The sequence below is a fragment of the Antechinus flavipes genome, chromosome 4 (genome assembly GCF_016432865.1).
Source record: "Antechinus flavipes isolate AdamAnt ecotype Samford, QLD, Australia chromosome 4, AdamAnt_v2, whole genome shotgun sequence".
In the NCBI taxonomy this organism is placed as follows: domain Eukaryota; kingdom Metazoa; phylum Chordata; class Mammalia; order Dasyuromorphia; family Dasyuridae; genus Antechinus; species Antechinus flavipes.
The window spans coordinates 28,851,113-28,876,088 of NC_067401.1; the positions used below are offsets into that span (position 1 = coordinate 28,851,113).

Consider the following 24,976-nt stretch of genomic DNA (forward strand, 5'->3'; position numbering starts at 1 on the left):
GTGTTGTTAAAAAAAAGTATTAACAAAACATAAAAATTTGAGAATTCTCATTATATATATACAAACACATATATACTTAAAATGTATGTTTTTGCTATTATATGAACTTGGAAAACATCAACAAATATGAACATTTCCTTAAATAAAGTCAGATAGTTGTATATAACATGATGAATCTCTATTATAAACAGCTTGGTTTAAAAAGATTAAATTCATTAACTGCTCCCATGTAACACTCCATCTCTTATTCCCATACCTTTTGATTCTCTGCCTATTATCTATGCCTAGAATAGGAACTCACATGGGTCCACAGTAATATTAATGCTAACCTCATCGTGACAGTAAATAGGAAATTTATTCCTTCTGCAATAGTCCCTTTCACTGCCAAACTTTCAAAAAGAATAATTTGGGAATTCTCATTGTGTGTGTGTGTGTGTGTGTGTGTGTGTGTGTGTGTGTGTGTGTGTATACACACACACACACACACACATATATACACACAAAAATGTATATATACATATTATGTATTATTTTTATTGTGATAATAGCTTTAAAAACACCAAGAAATATGAACAGTTCCTTAAATAAAGAACAGAAGAGATTTAGTCTATACTCAGTGTCTCTATTTCCTCATGACCCATTCATTCCCTTGCAATCTGCTTTCTGCCTCCATACACTTAAATTAGGCTCCCTGAATCTAATTCTTCCACCCCCCCACCTTTACACTATTACTCTTCAATAATGTTGCCCCCTTCCCGTCTTCTAAGTGCCCTCTCTGCTCCCCTCTCCTGGCTTTTCTAGAGTATAAACATGTAACCTGTCTCCCCTTGGGCTGATTGACCTCTCTGAATTTCAGTTTTCTCATCTGGAAAATAGAACATGAAGGGTTTGGAATGAAGAGGAAAACTAGGAACTAGATTCCCAAGCAAGCAAGAAAAAATGAGAAGAGAGGCCAGAAAGGAACACAGAAAAGCAAGACAGCTTTGAAAGTCCCATGTGGAATTTATTACTGCTTAATAAGAAAAACAAGTTCTATATAAACACACTTAGATTTTCATATATGAGTCCTTCCTCTTCTACAGTATATATGGAAATACTCATTTGGTGTTTTGTTGTGTTTAAAGTTTTTTTTTTAATTATTATTAAATAGAAATAGGACATAACCTTTTGAAGGCAAGGACCGTCATATATTTTCCTTCATAGCCTCAGAGCCTGGTTCAGTACTTGACACATCCTCTCTCATATACATACCCCGCATTATTTTGTAAGCAGTTATTTGTGTGTGTGCCAGACTCCCAAACCAAACTGTGATCTCTAAGGAAGACAGGGACTAGTGTCCTATGTGATCTTATCTTTCCCAGATCTTAGGACAATGCAAATTTTTTTTTTTTTTACCACACTTGGGATTTTATCCCTAGTTAGAAAATTCCCTTCATCAAAATTTCGCTGCACTACAGTCACTATATGGCAAAGGCAGGACCTGACCTCATCTTCCTGACCCCAAGGCAAGTTCTCTATCCATTATTCTAGCCGCTTTCAGTAGACACTTAATAAACATTTGGTGATATCGCTGAAGGCAATCTCGACTTGAGGAGAGGCCATATGGTATAAGGGATGGAGATTTGACCTTGAAGTCCAGAAGACCTGAGTTTTAGCTGCTCTTCTGAAGCTCCCTGGCTGTGTGACCCTTTGGTGCTTCAGGCAGCTATTCCCTTAAGTTGCAGAGAAGTCTCCGGTTTGTGTGGATACAGGAAGCCCGCTCTCCTCAGACTTCTTGATCCCAATGAAATGACTAATCCATACCTATTCTATTACCTAGAGTGGCTGGTTCTCCATAGCAATGTTTTGCAAGGCTCTCTAAATAATTGATGTCTCCCCACGTTCCACAGGTAACACTATTTCAAAGCAATCTCAAGATGTGTTAGAGTCAATAAAACAGCCTCCTCTTTTTTCGACCCAAACGTTCAATATGGGAACATGTGTTCAGAGGGCAATTCTGTTAATTAGCAGATCCATTCTGTTGTGAATCAAATTAATGGCTACTGTAGTCAGAGTAGCTTTTAATTGGATTTCTACTCTGTCAAGAAAGCCTCAAAAAAAGACTCTCAGGAAGGTTTCCCCAGTTGCTCTTTTCATGGGCGGCAGGGGCCCCCTTCTGGCTGCCTGCGGAGATGTGAGGTACCAGAGCCGACCTACTCGTACCTTGATCCAGAATTAGTCCTCCAAAGTGTCCTTGGGGGCTGCTCCCTATGTGAGGTGTTCTCTGCAGTATAATATCCATCTGGAGCCATGGAGGTCTCATCTACATACCTGAACATATTCTCCTTTCTGTGGAGGATGGCGGGAGAGGAGAAGATTTCCATCTGTCTTTTATTGTCCAAGTACATAACTTTTCGTAGAACGTAATCTGAATCCTTGAGAGGAGGCAGGGAAAAGAGATTTCAGTGAAGTTAGAATTAGTTCCTTATGTGTGTTCATGTACTCTTCCGATTACCCTTCACCTAGGAAAGGCATGGAAGGGGGTAAGGGGTAGGAGAAAGATTAAAGAGAGGCAGTATTGCTCAAGGGTTAGAGGGCTCGCTCTGGAGCCAGGAAGACCTAGCTTCAGGCCCCATCTCTAATACATGCTGACTCTGTGACTGAGCTAAGTAATCTCTCAAGGGTCCAGACAACTTTTCTAAGAAGCTGTCTTAAAGAAAGCTTAAAGAAAATGGAGGAATTTTCATCACTTTGGAGTTCCTTATACCAAGAAAATCAAATGTCAAGTCTTCTTCTTTCTCTATCACCATTGGAAAGATAAGAATTTATGTCCCTGAAATATCATTTGTGTTTGGATACATTTTTCTATTGCTCTGTGACATAATGAGAGCCTATCTAGGAGTTAGGATGATTTGGGTTCAACGCATGTTGGCTGGGCATGTGATTGGGCAAAGTCACTTAACCCTCTTAAGTATCCCAGGCAAGCCTCAAAAACCATGAATTCTTAGAATCATAGACTTAAAGCTGGTAGAGAACTTAGAAACCAATTGGGTCTGAGATGTCCAACACTCATCCATGCAGCTCCCCACACCAGCTGGTATATCCTGGATCAGATTAAAATGTTCTTGGGAAATATTGAACAAAATAAATAAAAATACAATAAAACATAGATATTGTTTATATATGGTTTTCTAAATCCATATGGACTTATAGGAATCCTTATGACCCTCCCCTCCTCTCCCCTTCTTTCCTCCTCTTTCTTCTTTCCTCCTTTTTCTTCTTTCCTGTACTCTCCCCTCCTTTCCTCTCCTCCCCTCCTCTCTTCTCTTCCCTCCTTTCTTCTCCCTCCCCTCCCCTTCATTCATTTTCTTTCTTCTTCTTTCCTCTCTTGTCTTCTACTCTTCTCTCCTCTCCTTTCCCTTAATCTAGCTCCCTCATTTTGCACATGAGGAAACTGAGAACCAGAAAGATTATTTGCCTTGTCTAAGATCTCACAGTTTGAAAGAGGCAGAGCCAAAATTTAAGGTTAAAGCCCTCTGACTCCAAAGCTGGACTTCTTTCTATTATAACACATTGTTTCATTTGTATTGGCAGTTTCCACATTGGGAGTTCCCTGTACTATTGAGATCACAGATTTGGTCCAAAAGAAAAAGAGAAGGAGGGGAGGGGAAAGGATTAATAATTTATCATAAAACACTTTTTGCCAGAGAGAATGGGACAAAACTAGAAATAACAGATATTTCATATACAAACATAAATCAGGAAGTGAAACTAAGAAGCCTTTCTTGATTTTTCCCATTTGTTAATGCTTTCCCCCAAATCACTATGTGTTTTACACATATATTCTATCATTTATTTTTCAATATGTTGTTTCTTCTTTATAGGATATAAACTCAGTGCTGATGATACAGAAACAGAAATAAAACATCTAGTCCCTCCCCTCAAAAAGCTTATATTCTACAGGGGAGAAACAACATATCAGCCAAAAAAAAAAAAAAAGAGAGAGAGAGAGAGAATTTTCAAAAGAAAGGAGCCTTCCAGGAAAATTTAAAGCCTTAATTCCTCACTGGTCACAGCTCTATGAGCTTATTAGAAAGACAAGGCTAATAACCTGCAACTATCAAGAAAAATGTGGGACCTCTATTCAAAGCCATTGGAGATTCCAGCACTGGACAGCTGCTTCTGAGCCCTTGACTAAGCTAGACCATGGACAGCACTTAGGTGCTGTTACCATTTCTAGAAGTTCCCCAGATCTTGAATTTAATGCTTTTGAACTACTATGGATTGAAAAACTAGGCAATCATGTTTGCAAAAGAGATATCTAGCCCAAATATAGGTTCATAGTAAGGGCTTGTGGGGCTACTCTTTTATATATACATTACACAAACCTTTAGTTCTTGGTTTCTGTGTTAGTGTGCTCAGAGGCTTTTTACGCTTACTTCCTGATTTTTAGTTAAGTTCCAAATTATCTTGGCTATATTCCAAATACAATCAGAGTTAGAATTGTCAGGAATCTTTGAGAAAATCCAGGATAATCCTCTCATTTTTCAGATAAGAAAACTGAGGAGTAGAGAAGATGATTTGCCTAAGGCTATATATAAGCAGTAAGTAGCAAAGTCAGTAAATTAATTCAGGTTTCCTGACTTCAGAACTGGCACTCTTGATTGTACCACACTACCAAGTAACTGTGGATAAGTGAGATGCTATCATATTATGGTGAAGGCACAACTTTTAAGTGTTTTGATATTTAGCCTCCCCAATTTTCACCCCTAAATGTAGCCAAACACAGTAATCTCTCTAGGGATGTGTTGGCAAATCTTTAACTGTAGACTCTCTAAAAATTTATGACTCTTAATCTGTAAAATTAGCATTTTCTCCATCACTTTCTTAAATCTAGACAATGAACAAAACAATAAATCAAGTCAATTTATGAATCACAGATGCTCACCCTGAAATTTTAATAGGTGGCTTTAAAGAAAGTTCATGTGGGCAGCTAGGTGCCTCCTGAAGTCAGGAGGACCTGAATTCAAATCTTAACACTTAACACTTCCTAGCTGTGCAGGATGAATACAGAGAGGACTGGCGAGACTTACATGAACTGATGCTAAGTGAAATGAGCAGAACCAGGAAATCATTATATACCTCAACAACGATACTGTTTGAGGATGTATTCTGATGGAAGTGGATCTCTTCGATAAAGAGAGCTTTTATTGATCAAAGATGGACAGAAGCAGCTACACCCAGAGAAAGAACACTGGGAAATGAATATAAACTGCTTGCATTTTTGTTTTTCTTCCCAGGTTATTTATACCTTCTGAATTCAATTCTCCCTGTGCAACAAGAAAACTGTTCGGTTCTGCATACATATATTGTATCTAGGATGTACTGTAACCTATTCAACATGTAAAGGACTGCTTGCCATCTGGGAGAAGGGGTGGAGGGAGGGAGGGGAAAAATTGGAACAGAAGTGAATGCAAGGGATAATGCTGTAAAAAATTACCCTGGCATGCATTCTATCAATAAAAAGGTATTTAAAAAAAAAAAACACTTCCTAGCTGTGTGACCCTGGGCAAGTCACTTAATCTCAATTGTCTCAGCAAAAGAAAAAAAAAAAAAAGGCATCAAGAATTAGCTTCAGCACACTCCTGGATCTCCCTCTCCCTTGAACTCATTTCGAACTTTATTTTGTATTTATTATTGTACTGAGTCCTTCTTCTATATCCATTTATGATCACAAATTCTTTGAATACAGGGACAGTATATACAACTTTGTGGATCCTCTGGAGTTTCTATCATAGCAAGATATTCTTACCAGGAACTGAAGGATTGGATGAATGAGCTAACAATTCCAACCAACTCCCATGGCTATGAGCATGGACCTATAAATGTAACTTTGTAATTCATAAAAGAGTTTTGGATTTGGTATTAGAGGACTTAGATTCAAATTTTAGCTCTGTCACTGACTACTTGTGTGATCTTGGGCTAATACCTTTAACTTCCCAAAGTCTCAGTTTCTGTATCTATAAAATGAGTGGGGTCTAAGTGACTCAAAAGTTCCCTTCTAGGTATGTCTGTGAATATTAAAACAAAACCCAAGCTATCCCAATAAACTTGTTTTTTTTTTCATCTCTTCTTAACAAATACCTCACTCTTATGGGATTAAAAACAGCCCCTTCTTATTTGTTTGGAATTTCCATGAACCAATAAATGGAAACAATACATCTAGAAACAGAAGGAAGAGTTTCTTTAATGAAAATAGTAACTATTTTGTCCTTTGTCTATATTGGTTTATAATTTTAAAAATGATTTATGTGCACACATTAGAACCAATTCCATCAGAGGGTACATCACATAATCAGGTCATCTTCAGACATTAATTTATTTATATATCTTGTACGTACATATGGACATGCTGTTTGTATCTTTACCTTTATCTTCTTCATGTATAGATAAGTATCTGACATATAGTAAATGCTTAATAAGTGCTTATTGACTGGACTTGTTTTGATGAAGGCACATTTCATTTTTTACTATGACCTAGATAGGTCAAGCAACCTTCCCATGATCCCAGGACTATACATAACAAGGCAATAACTCAAGTCTTCTGATTCTAATCTAGAATTCTTCCTATTAGATCATATTTGTCTCTCAAACATGATCCAGGAAGATCACATTGGATCATAAGATCCAGAATCCTTTTGGGATTTGCACAAGAGAACCAAATATGAAGATATCTTCAATGAACACCATCAAAAGTGTTCCCACTTACATAACAAAGAGCCAGCCCCTCTCAGGGATTCCATCATGCCCTGGAAGTTTGACTCTATCTCCCACTCCTTACCTTCTCTAGCCCTGGCTCCATTAGAAAGGTGGTAATGCTCTTGATGCTGGATGCTACAATGTGGAGCCAGCCAGCAGCGGTTGCTATCACATGCAAGATGTGTTCTCGGCTGTGAACGTAGTGGTAGGCAATACTAAATACGTTGGCCACACCCTGCAAGGACAGAGACAAAAGGGGCTCATTTTTAAGAGCAGAAAAATAATGAGACAAGTCTTGCTTAGAACAATAACCATCCAAAAGTCTTGAGATCACTAACAGACTTGCCAGGCTTGGGACTTGTGGGGATGGGGTACTGTCCATAGGCATAGGAAGTTCCAGTATAGAAACTCCCTTAACTGATGCAGAGTTGTGTGGGATATCAGAGGTAAGGGAGCACAGACTCACAGCTGATACAGTCACAAACTGGACTCAAACCCAGATTTTTTACCTCTATGCCTGCCTGTTTATCTACTATGTCTTTTCCCTCAAATCCAATGTATCATAAAGTGGTGATTATAAAGACTACCTGATCAAAGACAAAAGCTTTAAAATTTTATCAATCTAATTGAATATTTCCCCAATAGAACCTCAAATATAAAGTTTAGTGTGTGATAAACTTAAACATTAGGGAAATAAATCTTTATTCACTTAATAAAACTGGGGAAACTGGATGTTAATATGATAAAAAATGGCTGTTTGACCCCATATAGGCTTAGCCATTATGTTTAAAAGCAAAGAGGTAGCAATGTCAGGAACCCTTCAGGAGAAGGGGACTTCAGAAGGAGGTGGAAGATAGGGTTGACTTAGAGCCAGATAAAAATAGAGGGCCAACACGGTCCAGCTGAGTGCAGATAGGCTCCAAACTCTGCTGGTTACCTCTAGGACTCTCAAATACATCCCTAGTAATGATTCAGGCAGTGTGTCAGACCACCACCAGGTAATTAGACTCTCACTTTGGGTGACTTCTTCCCTTCTCCAAGGAGATTGTCAAAAATCAGAGAAGATACAAATATATTCCAATTTTCCTTCTCTCCCAGCTACTTCCCTACATGTTAGCACACAAAAGATGCTCATAAAAGGGCAAATTCCTACAAATTCCTTATTAAAATGTTTCTTCATATTAATTAAATTGGCCCTACCTAGATCTCAATGATATGGCCAACAAATGGTCATCCAGACTTTGCTTAGAGACTTCCAGTGAGGGATCTCACTCACACCTAAAAGAGACCATTCTACTTTTGGATAACTTTCATAGCTCTTAGAAATTTTCCCTTACATGAAGTCCAGTTTTATTTCTTTCGCACCTTCCACTGGTGGCTTCTACTTTTGCCCTATAGGGCCAAACATAACAAGTTTAATCCTTATTCATATGATAGCTCTCCAAATTGGTCCCCTTCATCCCTACCAAATCTTCTCCTTTCCAAGTTAAGCCTCCTCCATTCCCTCAACCAATTGCCATATAGTATCAAATTGAGAATTCATCATTCTCATTTCCCTTTCCTAGACCCTCTTCTGTTTATCTCTGTCCTCTCTGAAATATGGCTCCCCAAGCTAAACACAATACTTAAAATGTGTTCTGATCAGGTCAAAGTATGGTAGAAACCTCTTCTTCCTGGTCCTGATGTTACTGATAGTTTTTTCTGTCTCCTGGTTACCTTCTGTATTGCTGGTCTGGGTGGCCTGGGGTTGGTTCATAGAGAGAGGCAAAGGGAGGACAAGGACTAAGTAAGAAGTTCTTTTCACCAAGTCTAGACCACGTAAGAGAGTTCCTGGACCAAGATGGAGCTGGAGCAGAGATGCAGCATGGGAAAAGAAAAGAAAGTCCTTCACTGGTATTGTGAATTATGTGAACTATGCAGGTCAAGGCAAGGAAATAGAAGCTCTAGCAGTGTTTCCACCTTACAGAGAAGTCTCAGCCCGAGTATAGTAGTTAAACTTAACTGATTTTTTAAACCCAAATATGAGATTTTACATTTATCCTCATTAAATTTCATCTGATCACTGATCCCCCTAACCCATCCAAATCCTTCTATATGCTGATCTAGTCATATCTCGTCAGTTCTTCCACAAGAGAAACTTTGTCAAATGCCTTAGTAAAATCTAGGAAAACTAGATCTAAAGCAGTCTCCTGACTTGCCAATCTAATAATCCTGTCCAAAATGTAAATAAGGTTAGTGTGGCACAATTTCTTCATGATGAAGTCACTGCTGCCTCTTTTTGATCAAACTTCCTTTAAAAATGTTTGCCAACTATTACTTGGATAATTCATTCATGAATTTTGCCAAGAATAAACACCAAACTCACAGGCTTACAGATTCTATGTTGCTGTGTTTTTTATGAGATATTTGCTCTTTAGTAATATTGCACTAACTCCTCTTCCTTATGACCTTTGAGGGTCACTGAGAGGGCTCAGCAATAAAAACAATAAAACTAAATAAAAATGTAATTGATAAAGATGTTAACTTCTATTTATTTGGTGCTTTGGGGTTTGAGGAAGTGGTATATGTATTATTTTCCTCTCTTAACAGGTAGGAAAAATGAGGTTCAATGAAGTAAATGACAAACATTATCACATACTTAGTATCAGAACTGGGATATGAACCCGGGCCTCTGATTCCAAATCCAATTACATTACATTACATACCATGATATTACACCACCTCCCAAATTGCATATAATCATTGAAATATTTTTTGACTTCATTAAAACTAAAAAAAAAAATGTACATCCAAAGCAAATTTTAGTTACCTTGTATTCTCAAAACCAGAGGGGAAATCAATGTTGGCAGTGCTTCAGGGAAACATATACAATGCTTGTAGAATTACAAATTGGTATGATCTTTGGGAAAGTATTTTTGGTCCTCTATAATCAGCAAAACAGATATTTTCCTACCTATGATTCCTATTGTAACATATCCTACAGGTATATTTAAAATGAAGAGAAAAACCTTTCTAAACAAAATTACTTATTATGTTAATTATAAATTTTTTTAAATTTTAAAATGAAAATTTTAAATGGAAATTTAATATCCTGATGGCTTAATGATGATAGTGTATTAATATAACTAAATACAAAGAAAAATTTTAAAATAAACACAAAAATTAAGGGCATGAAAGTAGAATTAGAATTTAGGCACAGTGGCTATTTCCATGTAAATACACATATTATACATGATATTCTATAATATATGCAACATTATATATAGACATATATAAATGTAAATGGACAACTGAGAGCAAAATGAAGATCAAAAAAGAACATTCAATAAGCTATGCATACAATTCATTTATATGTAGTTTTTGTCTTGATCTGTAATTTCATCAACTTAGGAAACTCCAAATGTGAAAATTCTTTAAACTACAGCTGAACCCTCAATCAAATTAGACAACAAACTGTGACTTACAGAGTTATCTGAGGTACCAAAAGATTAAATGACTTGTCCAGGGCCATATAATTAATATGTGCCAGAGGTAGGACTGAAATCTGGATCTCCCTGAATTTAAGGTCAGGTCTATGTCTCTTGTACATTGAGCTGCCTTTCTTATTATACAGTGTATCAATTAATGTCATCATGTCAGCATCTACAGAGGGTCTTTGATGACATTGGGATGAGACCACACCAGTTTAACATTTGTTGTTGAATTATTTTAAATTTCAAAGTCTCTTCTGTTTGTTTTTTTTCCCCTAATATATTACCCTATTAGCCAGATTTGAAGGAGGCAAAGGGATATTGTAGAAAAATCTTTGGATTAGGACAAGGAAACCTGAGTTATAGTAAAAAGATAGAGAGAAAGATAGATAGATAGATGAGAAAGAGAGGGAGAAAAGCCAAGAGAGAGAAAAGATAGAGGAGAGGAGGAGGAGGAGAAGAGGAAGAGAAGAGAAGGCAGAGGAGAGGAAGAAGAGAAAGGAGAGAGAAAAAGAGGGGGGGAGGAGCTTTTGGCCATTAACTATCTTTTTGAATGTATGAACCTAAGACAAATTGCTTCCTTTATCTTGGTCTCAGTTTCCTCCTCAGTACCAGGACAATGTTGGGCTATATGACTTCTGGGGATAAAGCCGCCCTAACCAGGCAGGATTGTTATGTGGTTCAAGTGAGATAACTTATGTGAAAGCACTATTTGTATGTGACCTTTGGCTATATTAAAGTGTCATTTATTACATATAATTTTGAGCATGTTTTCAAATTGGACTTTATAAAATTCAGAATTATTTTTAAAAGAATTAAAAATCAGAAGACAAACAACTATCCTAAAGCTTTAACCCGTTCATTAATGCTCAAAAGCACCAGGTGCATCTTTGCCAAAAGCAATTACAAGCTGAGAAAAAGATGGCAATTGCTATCTTGCTATGCCCTCTTCTGGTCATTTCTTGGAATTGCAGCTGAAGGATGGCTCTTTCCAAGACTGTCTCAAGTGCTAAACTATCTATTATTGGCTTTGTTTTGTCTGCCTTAAACTTGATAAAAAGAACTCACTTAGTCCTTTCCCTCCCTTCACCCTCTCTATGAAACCCAGACCCCATCTAAAATAATCAGGGGACAGAAAAAACTATCAGAGTGGGTAACCTTCTTCCTTTGCCTTTCCCTTGAACCTAGGGCCACCCAGACCCTCATTCCTCCTCCTTGCATCCCTTTATTTCTTCACTGACTCCTGGACTGCCCAGATCATGATGGTGTTTCTAGGCAAAGAGAACAACATGGCTGCTCTCACCATGGCCAACTATAGTACTTCCAAGGAGATGGAAGACCACTAATCTTTCCTATCTGATCTGTGCTAAGATCCTCTGATCCCCCACTACACCTATTAGAGTCCCAGACACTGCCATCTGACTTGTAGCTGTCTGTTCCTTGCCCCATCACTGTACTCTTAGGAATTCTGGGCTTTCATGAACCCTATGGGTGAACTCTTTTATTGACATTGTCTCCTCCAATTAGTGTGAACTTCCTGAGAGCAGAAACTATTCTATTTTTTCTATTTGTATCCTTAGCTCTTAACATAGCATTAAGCACATAGCGCTTAATAAAAGCTTTTCATTAATTCATGCATTCATTCATTATCTTCATTTGCAAATAGTTTCTTGATCTATCTGGTTCTTTGGAGAGGTTATGTGCCTATAGAAACTTCCCCACAATCAACCATATCTATATGGATCCAACTGGCTCCTTTCTAATATACTATGTCTCTATTTGTCTCCTGTGCCTCTGCTCTCCCTTTTAAAGTAGTCGTCCAAGGGTGTAGCAAAATATATAAATTGGCTGCATGTAATCAGTGATTCTTAATGTGATCTCAATGGAACAACCCAGAACAAGGCAAATAATTTCTAACTCATCAAGGAGTCATTGTCTGTTCCTGATCAAAGCCTTCATTGACTCACTAACTCTTTTACATGACAGAGGGAGCCATCATGAATGCCAGAGTAAAGTCCTTATCCGGGGGACAATGAGGACCTAGGATGATGTCTGAGGGCACTTACTATTCTGTGGAACCCTACTGCTCAATTAGATTAATATGCCATCATCAACTTAGTCATTCTCTGTTAAAAAAGCAAACTGCACACAGCTGTTTGCAATAACACATAAAACAGTTATCTTTTTATAATATTTTATGTAATATATTTTATATTATATTACATTATTATAATATGTGATGATATATTATAATATAATATTTTAGGACAAAGCTTTACAATGCAATCACTGGGTCAAAAGGCATGATTTGATCTGTGACTCATTGAAAATTACTATATTGTGCTTCAAAACATGTACACAAATCTATGATCCTACTAACAATACAATGATACATTCCTTATTGGATGAGTTTGCTTAATATTTGACCCCGTTCTATTATTTCACTTTCAGTTACCTTTTTGTTAGACGTATTACATTTCAAAATTATGCATTTTATTGGTCTTTTAGTGATTTCTTTTTGCAAGTCTATGAGGTTATTTTTTAATGAGTTTTATTACCGGATTATTAGGTATATAATTCTCTCATTTTATAAAGGATGTTTTGAATATCATGCAGTTTTCTTGTTTATCTCTGTTTTGAACTGAATTTTGTCCAATTAATACTATGGCAGCTCTTATCTTTGGTATTTCTATTTGTTGTTTTTAGAAAAGCATATGGGAAGCTCAGCTCCTTTTGGATTTCTCACTCTGCCATCTTGACTGAGAAAGCCACTATGTTATCGCCAATATCAGCACTCTTTTTTTGGCAGTCTGATTTGAAAATCCCAATGCCTGGAAATTTTGGGGAGTGAATTGGACATTTCCAGTTGGATTGCTTGGAGATGTCTCACACACAGCATGTTCAAAACAGAACTCATTATTTATTTCCCCCCAGATCTACCCCTCTTTCAAGTATCTATTTTGCTGTTGGGATACCATGGTATTTCTGGTCGCCAGAGGTGACTTGCCCTTTAGGAAACTGAAAAGGTCAGTGGTAATGCTCACACTTGGGTATACCAGACTCACGTTGTGGGTATGTATGCCCACTATGACAGGTTTACCACCTTGGAGTCATCCTTGATGGTTCACTTTCCCCATATGTATAATTAGTGGCTAGGTCTTGATCCTATCCCCACAAGATACATCTTGCATCCAATCCTTTCTCGCCACTTGTAGAGTCTCCTTCCTAATTCATCATGTTTCCACTCCTCTGAAATACTGCAACAGCTTCCTATCAAGTTGGTCTTCTCAACAAGCCATCGTCCTCTCACTACTGAAATGATATTTCTGACCATTTCACTCCCCAGCTCAAGAAGCTCATGTGACTCCCTATTGCCCCTGAGATTGAATAAAAATTACTTTATTTGGTATCTGAAGCCCTTCACACTCTGGATCCAGCCTGCCTTTCTAAATTTGTTCCATATTCTTCTTGATGTACTCTATGATCCTTACTGCCTTACTGTCCCTCATGTTTCTTGGCTTCTGTGTCTTTGCATATGATGTCACCCATGACTGAGATGCAGGCTCTCCTAATCTCTGCCTCTTGAACTCTCCAGCATTCTCTAGAGCTTCACTCAAATACCAAGACACAAAAAAAGGTTAATTTGTATGCATCTTGAAACTACTTATATGTGTATATATTGTTTCCAATAGAATACAATCTCCTCATTGTGGGCAGAGATTATTTTAGTTCTCCCTTTGTATCACCAGGGTCTAGTACAGTTCCTGGCATACAGTAGGCATTTAATCAATGCTTGTTGATTGATTGATTCTCCTTTGCATCTTCTTTTACCTAAATTTATAAAACTGAACACAAGGATTAGATCAGTATTTTGTGAGGCTGGAATTCCTATTTAGACCCATCTTGGGAATGGAAAAGATTTCTGAATACTTGGCTGAAAAAAAAACCCCACAAAATAAAGTCTTCCTTAAGTGAATATCTAGTTTACCGTCTACTGCGTAACATATTCAGGGAATAGAACAAAGGTTGGATATACTGCTGCTAATGTGAGCATCAATTCTACTCCAAACATTTCTTAGATCTTCCTTTATTTGGTGTAGCCTTCTACCATTAGGACACAAGCTCTTTGAGGGCAGGGAGTATCTTGTTAATTTATACTTGTACCCACAGTGCTTAACACGGTGCTTCTTATATCAGTGAACACCTAGCATGTCTAAAAGTCACTATCTTTCCTGCTGTCTATCTAATCCAGGGGTCCTTAAACTACAGCCCACAGGTCAGATGCGGCAGTTGAGGACGATTATCCCCCTCACCCAGGGCTATGAAGTTTCTTTATTTAAAGGCCCACAAAACAAAGTTTTTGTTTTTACTATAGTCCAGCCCTCCAACAGTCTGAGGGACAGTGAACTGGCCCCCTATTTTAAAAGTTTGAGGACCCCTGATCTAAAACCTCTAGCTTTTCCTCTATATCTTTCTTTTTTTGCTTCTCATTCCAAGGTAAAGAGTATTCACATTGTCATTTCAATGTTTCTACTACTTACCTGATAGTAGCTGATCTCATGAGCTACAAAGATGCTTCTTCTGGAGCTATCCCGTAGGGTGTCTACTGCCAGGACCCCAAAGCTTCTTTTATAAGCATCCTCAAGAGGGAGAGCCAGGAACGACCCTTTACGATCCTTTGGTTTACGAGAAGTGTTCCAGAAATGGATGTTTCCATGATTCTCAACTTGTGGGACATAGATTGGCACCCCTTGATCCACAACTGTAAAACTGAAGGGCAGAAAAGATGAAGACCACCAAGGGGAAGGAAGGCTTTTAGAAGGAGCTAAAAAAGCCAAATCTTCTCAACTTCAAGGCCAGATTTCCTCAATGGAGGAAAAGTACTTGAAGAAGATAATTACAGAATAAACACTTTATGAGGGAAATGAGCAGAATCAGAATACCGCATACAGTAAGCAAGACTGTGTGATGATCAGCTATGATAAACCTAGCTCTTCTCAGCAATGCAATGAAACAAGACAATCCAAAAGACTCATAATGGAAGGTGCAATCCACATCCAGAAAATGAGCTTGAGTGCAGATTAAAGCTTATTATTTTCACTTAAAATTTTTTTGTTTTTTTTCTTTCTCAGTTTTTCCCTTTTGTCTAATTTTTCTTTCACAATACGACTAATATGAAACTATATATAACATGAGTGTACATGTATAGCCTTTGTCAGATGTCTTGGGGAGAGGCAAGGGAAGGGAGGGAAGGAGAAAAATTTGGAATTCAAATCTTACAAAACCAAATGTTGAAAACTAACTTTACACGAAATGGGGAAAACTGCCCAAAAAGAGAATAAATAGCTTATGAGGTAGCTCTGCTAAGAGAACTGGATTCTGAACATTCTGCCATCTCCTGAGGCTTGTTTACTAGAAGAGAAAGCCAGAGATCTAGGAAGTCATCTTCTAAGGAGATAGAACTCTTCCCAAGATGGTCTAGAAGCAGCCCTGCTAGGAAACTGTCCTTGGTGAGGGAGGAGGCTTTGGATGAGACTGATGTGGTTTTTCTCTCCTAGATTTCTCCAAGCTCTTCCCTTTGGGAATGGGAACTCTTGAAGGAAGAAGGGAGAGAAGATTAACCTGCTGGGGTTCTTACCTGATGCCTTTCATGTCCCTATAAAGCACTTGCTTCAGGACAAATGGAGCATCGTCTATGGTGCAGGCTACAATCCTCAGGAGGTAGTTCCCCCTCTCGGGAATGATTTTGTTTTCTTCCAAGAGGGAAATATAGGCGCTGATCCTCTTGTTGCCATGGGCTTCAGCATCCTGGAAGCAGAAGGATGCCGAGCCCATGAGCTCCTGACTTGCCCGGGTGGTGACATCTCCCCTCCTTTTCTGTCAGTGAGTAAGCTCCTCCTAATTGCTTCTCTAAAACCTGGTGGGGAGGGAGGGACATGTTCCCCTTCAGGTTTTGGTTTGGTTGGTTTGGGGCAAGGCAATTAGGGTTAAATGCTGCCCAGGGTCAGTTAGCGAGGGCTAAGACTGGGTTGGAGCTCAGGTGCTCCCCACTGCAGAGTGCTCCGCCACCGCACCCCCGCTGCCTCCGTGTTCTCACTAAGGGGCTGTGTGGACAGTGGAAGGCCAGGTCCCTCCAGCCCGAGATTTGCGGCGAGAAGGGACTGCAGGGGTCCCTGAGTGACCCCGTTCATTTTTCGGGGGATGAAGCTGAAACCACACTCTCTCGCCTGCTTTGATTCTATATGAGAATGCAGTTCACAAAGGGCCCAGTTCTTAAGAAACGTTTGATGACTGACTGACGGCTTAGCGGATCACAGATAAAGTCTGAACTCCGGGGCCATCTTGTGCAGGCTCCATTTCACAGAAAACTGTGGCCCCGACGGGCCAAATGGCCCCGCAAGGTCCCACGTGGCAGGTGCCCCCCCGCCAGGGCCGCTCTGCTCCCACGGCCCGAGCTAAGCAGGCTGAGGCCGGAGCCGGGACTTGCCCGGGAGCCCCGAGAAGTTCGCGGATTTGCCCTTTCCCTCGGAAGTCAGAACGGTCAGAAGCGGGACTAAAACCCGGCTTTCCGACTCGGCGGCTGAGGCCCTGCAAGCTGTGCCGCCAGGGCCGCTAGGTGGCGCCGCAGCCTTGTAGTGTGACCTCGGATCCTTACCAGCCGCGTGGCCGGCAAGTCTCTACCTGCCTCAGTTTCCTCAACTGTAAATGGAAATGCCGATAGACTCTTTCCCAGAATCGTTGTGAGGGCTGAACGAGATGGGTGTGAAACACTTAAAGCGCCTGGTATAAAGCAGGTGCTTCATAAATGCTAATGTTCTCCCTTCCCTCCCTGCCGCCTTCTGGGCTGAAATGCACTTTTGTCAACTGAATGTTTAATTTTACTAAGTGAGGAAAGGCCCAAACCTCACAAAAATGTCTTCTAGGCCCCCACAGGGTAAGGGTTAAAAATGGGGTTCGGGGCTGGCCACGGACATTTCTGGGGCTGCTCCGGGGTCTTAAGTCCTGTTTGGGGGCAGGAGGGAGGAGCAAATTCTCCTCTTTTCACTAGTATTTCTTGGACGGACAGGGCTGATCTTTGGATCACTGAGCTAAAGCCCCAGAAGCCTCCAGGGCCGCTCTGGAAGCCTCCAGGGCCCCACACGATCACCCAGCTGCAGAGCCGGGGCTCCCTGGGCTCTCCAATGCCGCCCCAGGCCCCGGGGGCCAGGGCTCGCTGCTGGGAGGGGCCGGCCTGCTCCCCTCCCCCCTCCCTCCGCACACCCACCTCCGTCAGGGCCTTGAAGACAGCGGCGTAGACGGGCTCCAGGTAGACGCCGCTGGTTTCGGCCGCCTGCCGGATCTCCCGCAGCCACTTCCGCCGGGCCCGGCTCCGCAGCTGCTCTAAGTGCTTCCTTGGCAAGCTCGTCATCAGAAACTCCACCATGTTGTCCAAGACTTCGCTTTCGTTGCCGGTGAGCTCGGCCACGACCAGCTCGATGTAATTTGTAAACTGGTCCACGTTCAACCTGATCTCGTTGCCAGGGTGGGGCGCAGGCAGTTTTATGTGCAGTTTGGCTAAAGAGGAAGAGAGCCAGACCAGGCGCTTAACCAAGGGTCACTCGTGGCCATGGGATCTTTCTCCTCCCCCTCCTCCCCTCTCCTCCCCCTCCCCCACCGTTCCGAGGGAGCTTGGGGAGGAGAGGATTCGCAGCGGAATCGGAGCGGCCCACACGTAGAGCTGGAAAGGGCCTCGGGATCCGGCTCTGCCAGCGGTCCCATTTCGCAGAAGAGGCGACTGAGGCCCACGGTGCTCACGCAAAACTCAATGACAGGGAGAGGATTTGAACCCGAATCCTCCAATTCCAAATACCAAACTGCCTGCCCAGGGTTTAGGAGCTCATTATCCAGAGAGATTTATTTTTGTCCCACTTCAAAAGTCAGGTTTATCAAACATGTATTAGAGCCCACTTAGGAATTGTCAAGAACCGTTAACTCTGACTTCAGTAGCTCCTTAAAGTTTCCAGGTCCCCCTCCTGACTTTCCTATCTCTCTAATCTTTGGGTTACTCCTTGGTTCGGGGACTTGTGATTTCACTGCCCGAGGGGACTTCCAGTGAGGAAATGTCTTCTCTTGTTGCAGTGACATCTGTGCTGCACCATGATGATAATAATAATGAGGAGGAAGGAGGGAAGGAGATGAAAAAGAGGAAGTGAAGAAGGAGGTGAATAAGGAGGAGAAAGAGGAGGAGGAGGAGGAGAGGGAGAGAGAGGGAAAAGGATGAAGGAAAAGGAAGAGAAGGAAGAGGAGGATGAGGAAAAGATGAGGGAAAAGGAGAAGGAGAGGGAGATGGAAAAGGATGAAAGAGAAGGAAGAGGTGGAGAGGGAGAGAGAGGGAGAGGGGAAAGGAGGAGGGAAGAGAGGGAAAAAGAAGAAAAAAGAAGGGGAAAATCAGGGAAAAGAAGAAGAAAGAGGAGAGCAAGATGAAAAAGATGAAGGAAAAGGAAAAAGAGGAGGAGGAGGACAGGAAGAAAGTCAGAGAAAGAGGTGGAGGAGACAATTATTATCTTATTTGATTCTTTCAACAACCCTGTCAGGTAGATGCTATTATCATCTCCATATTTATATATGAGGTAGACAGACATTAAGGGTCACACAGCTAAATGTCTGAAGTTGGATTTGAATTTGATCTTTCTGACTCCAGGCCCAGAACTCTGTTCACTGTGCCACCTACTATAATGTGATAATGATTAAATCAAATAATAATGCAAGTCAAAGAGGAAATTTGAACTGAGGCCTGCCTGAATCTGAGGGCAGCTCCACTCGGTGATTCCAGTATTCTATTATCACTCAGGCATGAGGGGCCACAATTATGCTTGGTAACTCTTTCGATCCCTCTTTTACAATGTCACTACAACTTTGAATTTCTTGCTGCCCCCATGCTAATTTGGATTCTTATCCCTACATGACATGAATGACACTGACATTTCCATCTTTCGCATGCATTGGTCTTCTCAGTTCAGTCTCCTCATATAAAACCCCCTCATCCCTTGGCTTTGTATGGTCAAGTCCTATCTGGCCTTCAAGAAGAAAGAGAGGAGGAAGAGGAGTCACAGTGGGTAGAATGGTGGACTTGGAGTCATGAAGACCCACGTTGAAATCTTGCCTCAAAGACAGCTGTGAAACCCTGAGCAAGTCACCTTTTCTTTTTGACCTCAGTTTCTTCATCTGCATAAAATGGGAGTTGGACTCAATGGCCTCCAAAGTCCCTTTCAGCTCTAAATCTTCCCTAGCTTAAATCTCACCTTCTTTATGGAGCCCTCCTTAATTGGTCCAACCCATAGTGTTCTTGGCCACTGAACTCCTATTCTGCTCCTTGTTTGTATCACTCACTGGGTGCTTATCAATCCATAAGCATATAAGAATCACTTACTATATGCTAGACACTGAGAGAGATTCTAAATTACAATAACAAAAATAAAACAGTCCCTATCCTCAAGAAACTTATATATAACAAGTCTATCTTATGCTGTCAATTATGGTTTTGTACGGTAGGTAATGGCTAACATTTTTACCTCGCCTTATGGTTCACCTTTCTGTAGATGATCTCATTCAATCCTCAGAATAATTCTGAGAAGTGGGTATTATTGCTATTATTTCTATTTTTACAGGGGAGGGAACTGAGGCTCTTCCTATCTCTAAGTCCAAAACTATCCACTATTCTACCTAGGTGCCTAGAGAACTGGTTTTCCCACCCCATGGATTTTAGAGTATTGGGGAGAAGGTATTATGTTTCACACTCCTTTGTAAACCTCATAACATCTAACACAGTATTTAACATGTAGGACCAGAAACTTTGAGCTAGGCTAGTAGTATCAGAAGTAGAATTTGGCCCCAGATCCCCTGACTCCAGAGATGCAGTTCCTTCTTGGAAGCAAAGCCAACTGAGTGAATGCTTTCTACCCTACTGGGAAGCAAGGCTGCACATTGGAGGACTGACTGTTCTGGCTCAATAAATCTCCAAGTGTTGAGTCTTCCTTCTAGAAAATGCTTTTTCCTCTTTAATCCCCTCAGGTCTCTCTTAAGGCTAAAGCACCTGAGGTCTCTGTTATCAGAGAAAAGTACCAATGGATCTTTGGAACTACAGAGATAGGAGTAAAACTGGGGTGCCTTGGTGATGCCTCCTGCACTGGTGTAGCTGAGGGGCATTGGCTGTTCTCTGTTCATTTGAGGGCCAAGAGTTTCATCCAAGCTCAGGAAAATAGGTAATTCCATTATTTTGGTAACAGTGCTATTGGTGTTAAAAAGGGATGGGGACTTAGGTCATTCTTGATTAAAAGCTTCAGGAATAAGGAGGAATGGACAGAATGGGAAAGGTGGCTAGCTGGCCGGCCCTCCACGAACCAATGGGCAAATCCTTCCTGATTTGCCTCTGGGGAGAATTTTAAAAGCCCTAGATTTGGAATCAAAGGACCGACGTTTGTATCCTGGCTCTGCCTCTAATCACTTTCCTCATTTGCAAAGTGAGGGTCTCAGAGCGAGCGCTCTGAGGGCAGCGAGGGACTCGGAGCGAGCGCGCTCTGAGGGCAGCGAGGGACTCGGAGCGAGCGCGCTCTGAGGGCAGCGAGGGACTCGGAGCGAGCGCGCTCTGAGGGCAGCGAGGGAGAGCGCGCTCTAAGGAGAGCGAGGGACTCGGAGCTAGTGTGCTCTGAGGGATCTTTCAGCTCTAAGCAAGGAAGCTCAGGGTCAACTCCATGTCATAAAAGCCAACAGAAAAAGGCCAGAGTGGATGACCTCCATTTTAGAGGAGTTAAATATCCCAAAGGAATGGAAAGGAAAATGAAAGTAGCTTAAGTGGAGCCATGTCTGCTAAGAGCTCTGACACACCAAAAGCACAGAACTGGAGAAATCTGGCAGTGTTAGGTATGGAGAGTCCACTGGGAAATTCTTGGCGGAAAAGTAATTTCTTCCATCACACTTGAGCTGTGATTGAAATTTTCCTTGGGTCACATGGGCTGTCTTCATCTGCCCTTTCATTTCTGTTTGAGTGTTTGGTTGTTGTAGCGACAGAAGTGAAGGAAGGGATAAAGACTTGGGCGTCACCCCTCCCTGCCAAATGCCAGCTTGGTGGATGTTGCTGGGACTTCCTAATCCCCCTGAAGTGCCGTAGGAGGATAAATCTCAAGCTGGAAGGGTCCTCGGGAGTAATCCAGTCCCAAACCCTTATTTTACAAATGGGGAAACTGAGGCTCAGAGAGGCGAAATGAATTTTCTCAAGGTCACTCAGGTGTTCTGGGCTTCAGCGGGAACGCCAATCAAGTTTCGATTCTCCTTTCTCTGGCATGGAGGAAGATTTTTTTAATTTAAATTGGGGATGCGGGAGCTTATTAATCAGCTGTGACTTCAGGGAATAATCGTTCTTTTAAAATGTTCCCTTTGGAGAAGTTTAATCTACCCTGCTCCAAACTTCTCTCTTAACTGCTACTGACCAATTTTCGCTTTCCACTTCCTAATCTGAGTAGTTACCACCACATGGCCACAAGATGGCGCGCTTGTACAAGTTAATTGATTCATAGTGCTGGAACTCGATTGTTGTGACCTAAACCCCCTGTTTGACAGAGAACAGAGTCAGAGGAAGCACCGGAGAGGAGCAAAGGTCTAGAGCTGGGGGGGGATTCAGTGACCCTGGATAAGTCCCCTAAGTTCTCAGCCTCAGATTTGCTCATCTTTAAAATGGGTTTGGACTCGGTGACCTCCAACTTTCCTCTCAGCTCTAAATCTGAGCCATTAAGCTCACTGTCTCCGTTTACAGAGGCAGAAGGGGAAACTTATGAAATTAAGTTTAAATATTAGAGGCGAGATTTGAACCCAGGCCATTCGAATCAGATTCAGTGTGTTTTCAGCTAATTATGCTTCTCTCTCCCTCTCTCTGTCTCCTCTGTTTGTCTCTCTCTCTGTCTCTCACATACACACATACAACATTTTTCCAGATTTGAAAACCAAGGCAAGAAAGGAATAACTAATATTTATATGGCTCTTTAAAGTTTGCAAAATATTGTACTTCTGTTGTCTTATGTTTCTTCCTTGCAACAACCCTGTGAGGAAAGTACTGTTTTAATCCCCATTTTACAGATGAGAAAACTGAGACTGGGAGGTTAAATGGTTTGCCTAGAGTTACACACTTAACAAATAATTAAGGCAGAATTAGAACTCAAGGCTTGTCTCCAAGTGTAACTCTTAATCCCTAGCATCATGCTGTTGATCATCCCTAAATTTTCCCTAGAGAAAGGGACTCAACCAATGATTTTATTGTTTAAAGGGAACTTCCAGGTAAGGAATCTCGATCCACCAATGCATGTTGGCACCTTCTCTGTAATTCACAGTCTTAGAGGATTAGCTAGAGTCATGAGACCCTGCGTTACCCAGAATCATAAAGCAAGAAAATCAGTCAAAACATGAACACAGGCCTTCCTCCAGGCCATATCTCTCTTCCTGAGCCTCTCCTGAGCTAAAATGGCCAGAGATGCTTTTCAGCTTTGAAGTTCATGTCCTGACTGGAGAGAAGGGGGACTATAGATACAGAATGGGGCATATGTTATCAAACTTAATTGATAAATGTTTACTTTTCTTTGTCATGGCATGGGACAGTGGGAAAAGGAATTGGATGGATTTCCAGTAAAAAGCCAGGGGTCAAATCCCAACTTTGTCGCTCACTGCTGCCCTACGTTGGACAAGTCACTTCACATGTATTCCCTTCTGTTTCTTTCTCCTTAAGATAAATATATTGGGCTAGTTCAAAGCCCCATCTGGCTCTAGTACTGTTAGTTTCCTCACTGATAAAAATAAGGGAAATGGATCAATGATTTCTTAAGGTCTTTCCTACCTTTAGATCTCTAAAGGGCTGGAGGATAGTCACATGGGACAACATGTATCAGGAAAGTATTGTGATTTTTAAGACACCCACACACACAAACTCAAAAGTTTAACAACAATGGGAAGAAAAGGCCAGGGACAAGGGCTGGAGGAGGGAACACAACACGAAGAAGCCGTCTAGAGGTCAACTGAATCTCAGCTTGATGGCCTTTACCGTTGCAATCACCCCCACCTTCTTTACATTGGCTCATGTGCCCATCACACCAACTGCTTGACTACAATGGACAGCTCTGCCACGGCATAGAATTCATCCCCTAAGCCGGTCCCTTGTCTCTACCCACCTCCAGACGCTCCAGCATCAAAGAAACAAACTCTGTGTGTTTTTCTTTCAGGTATTGCATCCTTACATCTCCAGGAAACACCCCTTTGTCTAAGCAAGTCACAAGGATCCTTCCAGCTGTACTGAACCCAGAGCACAGTGGCTACAGGGGGCCACCTCTGAAGCCTGCCATACCAGAAATCCTGAGCCCAGAAATGGGCTAAACAGTGGCTGACAGGCAGAAGAGCCTGTGCTGCCATCTGCCCTGGGAGTCCTTCAAAAGACTGAAACGAGAAGAAGAAGCTTCTTTGACTACTCAGATGTAGCAAGAACAAAAGGGCACGTGGCCACGGTCCCCTCAGTGCCCAGAGAGGGGCTCTCCTGCATCCAAGGCTGCCCATTTTCCCGGTCTACTTCCCTGCCATAAATAATGCCCTGATTCTGTCTGATGCCCAGAATCATGGCAGCCCTAGGAGAATAGTGAAGGTAGCTTTCACACATGATCAGTTCAATCTGCTTACAACACTGTCAGCAGCATCACAAAGAAAATGTCCTTGAGTTCCTTCTGGGTCCCCTTATCCCACAATGGAGAACAACAACCATGTGGCTGGCTAGAAGATGTGGATCTTTTCAGTCATGTGAGGCTAGATTAGTCTTACCTTTTATAGAAAATGAGCAAGAGGCAGGCTGGTGTAATGGGGAGGGAGTAGGTTTAGGAGTCAGCAAGGCCTGAAATTCAAATCTTGCCTCAGATACCGTATGTGTCTGAGTAAGACCCTTCATCTTCACCAAGTCCCTTGTAAATCTCTTAGAATCTACATTGCAGGGAAGGTGCTGATTTGGGGAGTTCAATCCCCCAAGAAATCACAGGTCTGCTTGTTCAAAAAGAGCTGTCACATGGAAGCCAATTTATATTGGTTTTGCTTGGTCCTATTGAGCTCAAATGCTAGCAATGGAAAGAGGATTTCAGCTCAATACAATGACCTTGGGATTCAAAGCTGCAGAGACCTTGGAGGTCATTTAGTCTAACTTCCCCCTCTCCACTTTTTATGACAAGAAAGAAAACTGAGGATCTTTAAGGAGGATCTCTTAAAGATTGACTTTTTCAATGTCATGGTGTCCATAAGAAACAAGACTGAAATCTGAATCCAAGTCCTCTGCTGACCAGGAAGATAGGGAGCTGTCCAACACTGGAGATGTCTGAAGTCTCAGAGGTTGGGAGTGTTGGAGAGGGACTTTTGGGTTCCTAGTCTGCCTTCAACACCTAGTGGCTTGTGATCTTGGACAAATTATTCCTTGGTTTCTTAAAGTATAAAAGGGCAATAATAACAATCATAGCATCGATTTCCAGGATTATTAAATTGAAGTATTAAACTGGATTTTAAATTAAGCTCTTATTTATCAGTAGTAAGTCTTGCCTCAGACTAGTTGTATGACCCTGGGCGAGTCACTTAACTTGTTTGCCTCAGTAAGCTCAACTGTGAAAAGAGAAGGTTGGACTCTAAGGTCGCTTCCAGTTCTACATCTATGATCCTCTATAACCTATATAACTTTATAAGCCAAGAAATAAAGGGACTGAATTTCTTTGAGAAAGAATTAA

At 41.3% G+C, this 24,976-nt stretch overlaps 1 protein-coding gene across 1 annotated transcript in view; it reads right to left on the reverse strand.

Moving 5' to 3' along the window:
- The window catches only part of EFCAB5 (EF-hand calcium binding domain 5), a 132,834-nt gene that overhangs the window by 14,040 nt on the left and 93,818 nt on the right, over positions 1–24,976 (reverse strand). The window contains exons 14-18 of the mRNA XM_051992245.1: positions 17,473–17,762; positions 15,847–16,016; positions 14,750–14,978; positions 6,821–6,973; positions 2,311–2,414 (exon numbers count right to left, since the gene is read on the reverse strand). Coding sequence (XP_051848205.1) covers positions 2,311–2,414; positions 6,821–6,973; positions 14,750–14,978; positions 15,847–16,016; positions 17,473–17,762 — 946 coding nt within the window. The remainder of the gene's footprint in view (positions 1–2,310; positions 2,415–6,820; positions 6,974–14,749; positions 14,979–15,846; positions 16,017–17,472; positions 17,763–24,976) is intronic.